Raw genomic sequence first — 8,710 nt, forward strand, 5'->3', positions numbered from 1 at the left:
ACCTATATTAAAGCGCCTCCAAAATGCCAAACAAATTATTTGGTGTGGGAGTTTTTGTTATTTTTTCAGTGTGTCTGACTCTCCATGACCCCACTGGGGTTATGTTGGCAGAGATACTGAAGTGGTTTGTCATCTTCTCCAGCTCCTTTTTATACATGAGGAAACTGAGACAGTTAAATGACTTACCTAGGGTCACACAGCGGTAAGACCAGATATGAACTCATAAAGTTGAAGGAGGAAGAGAGGGAAGGAAGATGGAGGAAGGGGAAAAGATAGCAAGAAAGGAAGGAAGGAAGGAAGGAAGTTAACTATCTGATGGATATAAAATGATATCTCAGAGTTGAAACTGATTTACATTTATATGAAAAATCTTCCAATTGATAAATGACCATAGATATCAATAGGCAGTTTTCAGAGGAAGAAATCCAAGATATCATTAGTAATAATGAAAAATGCTCCAAATCACTAATAATTAGAGAAATTCAAATTTAAAAGTTCTGAGGGTCTATCTCACAGTCATCAGACTGACAAGTTGACAAAAAAGGAAAATGTCAAATGCTGGCAGTGCTGTGGGAAAACAGGTATATTAATGTATTGCTGATGAAGCTGTGAATTGATCCAGTCATTTTTGAAAGAAATTCAGTTGCCCAAAAGCTATTAAATTATGCTTTCCCTTTAACCTAGGATATACCAATACTAGATCTAAATCCCCAAAAAGAGATCAAAGAAAAAGAACTGTGTAAAAATATTCATATTTATAAACTTATTTAGATTGAAAGTTCATTGAACTTTGTAACCCTGGGGCCTAGCTATTGCTTAGTGCTTAGAAGATCATAGACTCTTAAATGTTTAATGATTGATTGATCTGCTGGGTGGTAGCAAAGAATTGGAAACTGCCCATCAGCTGGAGAATGGCTGAACGAGATATGTATATGATATGAAGGAATAGTCTTATTTTATATGAAATTATGAAGAGGATGGCTTAAGAAAAGTTCTATTAACTGAAGCATACTGAACTGAACATAATCAGGAGAATAATTTATGCAATAACAACAATATTGTAAAGACAATCACCTCTGAAACTATTAGAGACTTGAATCAACACAATGACCAGCCATAGTACTAAAGGCTAAAGATGTGTCAAGGCTATCCATCTCCTGGAAGAAAGGATTCAGAGTGTAGATGAAGACACTCTAGACATGACCAATCTGAGGGCTTATTTTACTTGCTAATGCATGTTTATACAGAGAATTTTTTTTTCTTGATTTCTCTAAGGGAGGTTGGTAAAGGGAAGTGAGAGGGAGAATAGACAGTTTTCATTTAATAGAATAAAATTTAATTTTAAAAGATTCAATAACTTTAATTGATGATGATGGCAGTGTGTGGGGGTGATGGTGATGATGATGGATGGTAGATATGACTCTCCAATCAACCAATACCTATACAAAATACATCTGATAGGTCTAGACCTAGTCAGAGATTCAAGTGAAAATGATCTCTTTCCTCAAGATGCTTGAAATTGGCCTTAGAAAACAGCAATAAGCAAAAATTGTAAAGGACTGAAAGTAATATATAATAATAGGAAGTAATTAGGTAGTAATTACAAGGCTTTAGTCCTTGTCCTTAAGGAAATGAACTGTCTGTCAAGGTCTTATCCCAATAGATGTGATTGCTAGAAGTTATAATTTGTTTTAAGACTCCTGCCTCCTGACAAATAAATATTACCTTCAAATAACAAATATTAATTTTGGGTTTAATTTATTATTATTAACTATATAATGTAATATAAATTTCACAATATATTACATTATGAACATTACATGTATGTCACATAAATATTGCCTTGTAATATAATAATTCAAATATATTGCAATATAAATGAATAAATAAATATGATGTAATAATAAAAATATGTAGCCATTTTGTGGTTAATGTGATACAGGCTCAGGGGGAGTTCGTCCTTGTTCAAGACCACAGAATTCATCAGAGCAGGCAGGTCTGGCTCCTACCTCCTAGCAGAGTGCTTTTTTCACATTGTCCCTCCAGGGTGGGCAAATGCCAAGGAGGGAAATGTCAAAAAGTGTCCGAGCAGGCTGCCAGCTACAGAAGTGGGAGAAGTCTTCTCTTCCAGGCTGTTGCACTTAGGTGATTAGAGTGGTTCAGCACCAAGTTGGGGGGGGGGGGGGAGAGAAATGCTCCTGTCTTTTAGCCCTGATTCAGTGCTTTCCATCACCTCATCCCTCAGTGCATCTCTTTCAGGCCAGGGCTGGAAGCCAACTTTCCAATGACCTCACTGTTGTTGGCTAGCCAGGGTAGTGCACAGAATAACAATACCCACCTTGCCATCCTGTTCTTCCTTCTTTTCCCAGATAGGGGCTTGAGAGCTTGGAGACAATGGCTCTGACCAAGTAAAGGAAGTAAGGCAAGGAGGAAGCAGGGAGGTATAGTGGAATGGTGGACCTGGGGAGTGAGAAAAGATCTGGGATCATACTCTACCTCAGAAACTGTAGTATCTAAATTTAGTGATCTAAGCAAGCCATTTAATCTCTCTCAGGGTCAATTTTCTTATTTGTGAAATGGAGATACAGCATCTACCTAACAATTTTTAAGAGGAACAAATAAGGTAATACATACAAAGCTTTGTAAACCATGGGGCTATAAAAAGATTATTATTATTATTATTATTATTATTATTATTATTATTATTATTATTATTATTATGGAGTTCTATCTGCCCTGTACATTTCATTAAAGTTGAGAACTAGTATCTTGTGATGTTCCAAACCCCTCTGGCCAAGGAAGAAAAAAAAAGTGAGATTGTCTAAAATGCAAAAGCAGTCTCCCTAAACAGATTTCTTTCTTTCCCAAGAAAGAAAACCTCTAGTAAAAGCAGTTTGGTATATCAAGTCCAGCAAGAATTCTCTTATGCATGATAATGCAGTTATTAAATCAATGAATTTCCAGTGGAAAGGTACCATGGGAATAAATTAAATAAATAATTTGACATTTTAAAAAGATGAAAGGGGGGAGAAAGGCATTTTAGAGATTATCCAGCCCAATCTCTTCAAAAAATAAATAAATTAATCCAAAAGTCTTCATAGAATTCCTCCTTACTTAATTTACATGACCTTCTTATCTCATAAGGTTGTAGTGAAGAAAGCAATTTGTAAACTTTCGAGAGCTCTCTAAATCTGACTTTGTATTATTATTATTATTATTATTATTATTATTAATTTGTCCTTATTCCCAAGGACTGTACAGTCTTTGAGGAGAAAAAACAAATTGCTCTTAACTATTGAATGACCTCTGAGTCTAGAACTCAATGTCTCTGTGTTTCTGTTCCCTCATCTGTAGAATGGGGATGAGAAAGAAAAGTTCTGCTCTAAGTCCTTTGAAATTAAACCTTTACTAGTTTTATGTCCATAAACAAATCACTTGGAGAGATTGACTTATTTTCTTCCTTTATATAAAAAGGTATAAGAATAATGTCACTCACAGTTGTGAATATCAGATGAGATAAGGCATGGCAGTACTTCACAACCCTTAAGATGCTATCTAAATATCAACTGTTATTTTTATATAGTGAGGATCATGGTGAACTAGAGAAGGCAGATCTTGGGGTCAGGGATCCAGTTCTGGGAGTCATGTCCTAGCTTCTCTCTCTCTCTCTCTCTCTCTCTCTCTCTCTCTCTCTCTCTCTCTCTCTCTCTCTCTCTCTCTGTCTCACACACACACACACACACACACACACACACACACACACACACACACACACACACTCAGAATTCCTGGTTTCCTCTCTGGGCTCCTTTGAAGACTAAATTAAAATCCCATCTTTTGCTGGAGACCTTTGTATGTCTACCCTTCTCCCCCTGACCCCATCCCCTCCATCCACCAATCCATCCATGCATCCATCTATAGCTTATGTATTGTCTTTCCCATTAGAATATGACCTCCATGAAGTCAGGGACAGCCTTCTTTCTCTGCAAAATTAGTAGTCTACATGGTGACTGGAGCCATGAAAGTATTTTCATAACTGCTTGACTAATATAAGCCTTTCCTGATACAAATCCCATCCAGCTTTTCCCCCTCTCTGCCCCCCTCTCCCCAAATCAGCTTGCATTTGCTTTGGATATTGCAAGTTCCTCCAGGCAGAGACTTATCTCATTTTTTGTCTCTGCGCCCCCCGCCCCGGTGGTTAGCACAGTCTCTGGTACTTGGCAGTTGTTTAATAATGCATGGAGACTATTGGGCTGTGTGAACATACACAAGTCACTTAACCTCTTGGAATACACCACGCAATTTGAAGACTATAAATTACAGACAAGTTGCGGATCAACACAGGCGGAGAAAGTTTCCACTGGGAGTTTCCCCAAAGGTCTGGATTCGACTGCCCTCCCGCCGCCGCCCCCCCCCCCCCATGTTAGGTTCAATGAGCAATGGGAGCAGGGAATGGGGGAAGGGTTAGAGGGCACTGGACAGCTCAGGGAGTTTCACAAAAGTGCTACCTGAGAGTAATCTGAGACTAAGGCTTGAAACTAAGCCGGAGTGGTGCTCTCTTCACACCCCGGAAGCTCCAGACTCCCCCACCCCGACTATTTTGCAAGGAAATCTGGAGAGGTTCTGGAGAGGATTCGTTTTGGTCCCTGGAGATCTGCCATTTCTCGAGACCCAGACAGCCCAGTCTTCCCTTCCTGGACCCTGGCTCAATGCAATACCGGAGATACACACATCTGGGAGCAGAGACTAGGGGGTGGTGAAGCCTGAATGGAAAGGAGGGTCAGGGGAAGAGGGACTCTGGGGCGCCCAGTTCAGACCCTAATAGGATTGGGGTCCTGGAGGAGAGGGTCGGTGTGGAGAAAATCTGTCGATTATCCAAAAACTGGCCACACACACACACACACACATTTCCAGACACACCGTTTAGTGGGAGAGGGATCAGCACCTCTGGGATCTTAGTCGAGGTACAACTCGTCCTGCTGGACCACTACAGCCTGTCGCCAAGCGCCTCGCCACTGCTCGGAAATCATGCCCAGACACCCAAAGCGCCGGTGTCCAAAGAAGCCTGCAGCCTTGCGATGGGTGATGAGTTGGAGGCTGAATTGGGTCCCTTCAGGGACTAATGGTGAGGGCCACCGATCAGCCTCCACCTCCACCCCCCACTCCCCTCTGCGCTCTTTTGTCAGAGACGCTGGACATTCATGCAGACAGAAACCCAGCTCGGGACACTTGCCGCTCCCGGGGAGCGAGATGCAGGTGTGATGGATGTGAGGATGATGGACGTGAGGACGGCCCCCGAGGGCCAGGGGAAAGCAAGCTCCCCTGAGCCACCAATTCCGGTAACCCGTCTCTAGGGATCCTCGTCCTTCACCACCCAGTCCCTCTGGGCAGGGGGAAAAACTGGGATCTACTGGTCTCTATCGCTCCAGATCTCCCCGATCTCCCATCCGGTTCTAGGCTTACGGGCATCACTTAAGAGCCTACTATGAGTCAGAGAGCTAGGACTACCAACAAAGGCAAAAATACTGTGATCTTTGCCTCCATGGAGCTCACATTCTGCTGCATGTTCTAACATGCAAATAACTATGTGCATACTAGATACTCACACACATCTATACCCACAATCTATAATGCGTGTAGATAATAAAATAAATACAGTGTAAATGAAAGGTCACTTTAGAGAGAAGGCACTAACATTGCGTATAATGGAGGTTAGGGACCAGGAAAGGAATTCCAAGGAAGATGAAGGGAGCCAGGGAAGCTAGAACTGAGCAAATGCCGGGCATTGGCCGGCATTCAGGCTAGTACCAGGGCCAGGTGCCCGAGACCAAGAAGTCACTTTCTCCTCCAGAAGCCACTCTATCGTCTCAGGTACCCAGAGGCTGCCTCTTTTCTCTTCCTCTGGGAGAAGCCCTCAAGTTAATCCACATCTACTCCCTCACCTTCTTCCCCACCCTGTGGGGGTCTGGGGGGGCAGGAAGAAATGTGGTCTTCCCTTTCAAACAAATGCTTCTTGCCTGCCTTCCCTCCTCTCCCGCCTTTCCCCCACCCAGTTTAAAATCCCGTGGAGAGAGGATGGAGGAGGGGCCAGGGCCAGGGCGGGGTGGGGTTGGGGGGGTAGAGGAGGGAGTGGAGGAGGGCTTCTCTCCTCTTGGCCCTCCATTGGCTCCGGCCCCTCCATGTGCCGCATTAGAATGAACAGACGCAAGCAGACCCGGGCACCACTCGGGGCCGGAACTCGCCGCGTCACAGCCCCAAGTGGGAGCCAAAAAAAAAAAAAAAAGAGAAAGAGAGACGGAGACGGAGACGGAGACGGAGATGGAGATGGAGATGGGGGAGGGAAGAGACAAGAGGAAAGGGGAGGGGGCAGAGGGGAGGGGGGCCGCTAAGTGAGAGTTGAGAAACAAGAAGCATGCACCTGGGTCTGTGTCTGGGGCAACAGAAGCCGGCTCGGCGCTGCCTGGCGGAGGGCAGAGCGCACGGGTCTCGGGCCCCGCCGGAGATGCGCCCTCGGCGCTAGGGCGCGCAGCTCCCCCGGGCCCCGTGCGCCGCAGGGCTGCGGGGCAGGAGAGGGCCGCCCGGTCGGACCCGAGCATCCCTGCTCCGGGCGGCGCACGAGGAGGCTGCGGCCCGCGCGCTCTCTCCGGACCATCTGGACATCGCCCGCCTAGGCGCCCCGGGCGCCGGCTGAGCCCCGGAGGCTCCCGCTGACCCCCGGACGCCCGCGCCTTTGCTCCCGCCCATGCCCCGCGGGTCTCGGGCTCCTCCTCGGAGCTGAAGCATCCGCCGGGGAGGGGGAGTGCCCTCGGAGCCGCGAGGGGAGGATGGCGGCGCCCGTGGGGCTGGCCAGAGCGGCCGCGGGGAAGCTGTCGGAGGCGGTGGGCGAGCGCACCCGGCGCCTGGGCTCGGCGCTGCGGGAGAGCCCCCGGCAGCGGCGGCTGGTCCTGGTCATCGTCTGCGTGGCGCTCTTCCTGGACAACATGCTCTACATGGTCATCGTGCCCATCGTGCCAGTCTACATCGCGGGCCTGCACGGGGGCGGCGGGGAGCGCCCGCCCGACCGCCCCCAGCCCGGGCCCACGCCGCCCGCGGCCGCCAACGGCAGCGGCGCCTCGCCGGCCCCGCCCGGGCCCCCCTCCGCCTCGGAGAGCGAGGACGTGAAGATCGGGGTGCTGTTCGCCTCCAAGGCCATCCTGCAGCTGCTGGTGAACCCCCTGAGCGGGCCCTTCATCGACCGCGTGGGCTACGACGCGCCGCTGCTCATCGGGCTGGCCGTCATGTTCGCCTCCACCGTGCTCTTCGCCTTCGCCGAGGACTACGCCGCGCTCTTCGCCGCCCGCAGCCTGCAGGGGCTGGGCTCGGCCTTCGCCGACACGTCGGGCATCGCCATGATCGCCGACAAGTACCCGGAGGAGCCGGCGCGCAGCCGCGCCCTGGGCGTGGCCTTGGCCTTCATCAGCTTCGGCAGCCTGGCCGCGCCCCCCTTCGGCGGCGTCCTCTACCAGTTCGCCGGGAAGCGCTACCCCTTCCTGGTGCTGGCCGCCGTCTCCCTGCTGGACGGCCTGCTGCTGCTGCTGGTGGCCAAGCCCTTCTCCGTGCGGGCGCGCGAGAACCTGCCCGTGGGCACCCCCATCCACCGGCTGATGCTGGACCCGTACGTGGCCGTGGTGGCCGGTGCCCTGACCACCTGCAACATCCCCCTGGCCTTTCTGGAGCCCACCATCGCCAACTGGATGCGAGAGCGCATGGGGGCGTCCGAGTGGGAGATGGGGCTCACCTGGCTGCCGGCCTTCTTCCCGCACGTGCTGGGGGTCTACCTCACGGTCAAGCTGGCCGCGCGCTACCCGCACCTGCAGTGGTTCTACGGCGCCCTGGGGCTGGTGGTCATCGGGGCCAGCTCCTGCACCGTGCCGGCCTGCCGCACCTTCGGCCAGCTGGTGGTGCCCCTGTGCGGCATCTGCTTCGGCATCGCGCTGGTGGACACGGCGCTGCTGCCCACGCTGGCCTTCCTGGTGGACGTGCGCCACGTCTCCGTCTACGGCAGCGTCTACGCCATCGCGGACATCTCCTACTCGGTGGCCTACGCCCTGGGGCCCATCGTGGCGGGCCAGATCGTGCACACCCTCGGCTTTCCGCAGCTCAACCTGGGCATGGGCCTGGCCAACCTGCTCTACGCGCCGGTGCTTCTGCTCCTCCGCAACGTCTGCTCCCTGACGCCGTCCCGCTCCGAGCAGGACGTCCTTCTGGACGAGCCGCCCAAGGGCCTCTACGACACCATCCGCCTGGAGGAGCGCTCCGGCGGAGCCCAGCCTCGCCACGGCCTGCCCCCCGCAGGGGAGGGCTCCCCGGGATGGGAGGGGGGAGGCTCCGGCCGGAGCCGGCCCGGGGCGCTGTCCGGGGAAGAGTCCTCCGACTACGAGGACAGTTAAAAAGATTCAGGAGCAGCGTCCCAGGGAAAGACCTGGAAACCGCCCCCCCCCTTGTCCCTCCGCCTCCTCCTTTGCTTCGAAACTTGATACGTGAAGGGTTAAGCTAAAGAAAACCAACTCCCGCGACCCTGCCTAGGCTGGGTGGGTGGTGCTCGGAGGGTCTCACAGCCCGGTCAGTGCGATGTGTCTCCCTCTCTCCTCCCAGGACGCCTCCCCAGCGTATGCAGTTTGTGATCCTCGATGTCTCCCTTCCCTTTAGCTCCGCTGCCTCACAGATGTGA

General features: G+C 50.6%; 1 protein-coding gene across 1 annotated transcript; it reads left to right on the forward strand.

Moving 5' to 3' along the window:
• The first annotated feature begins 6,824 nt into the window (after nucleotides 1-6,824).
• LOC141522672 (putative vesicular acetylcholine transporter-B) lies at nucleotides 6,825-8,429 on the forward strand. The gene has a single exon (XM_074236190.1). It carries the CDS (start codon nucleotides 6,825-6,827, stop codon nucleotides 8,427-8,429), a length of 1,605 nt encoding a protein of 534 aa, XP_074092291.1.
• The last annotated feature ends 281 nt before the right edge of the window (nucleotides 8,430-8,710 follow it).

This window comes from Macrotis lagotis, chromosome 4 (genome assembly GCF_037893015.1).
Source record: "Macrotis lagotis isolate mMagLag1 chromosome 4, bilby.v1.9.chrom.fasta, whole genome shotgun sequence".
In the NCBI taxonomy this organism is placed as follows: Eukaryota; Metazoa; Chordata; class Mammalia; order Peramelemorphia; family Peramelidae; genus Macrotis; species Macrotis lagotis.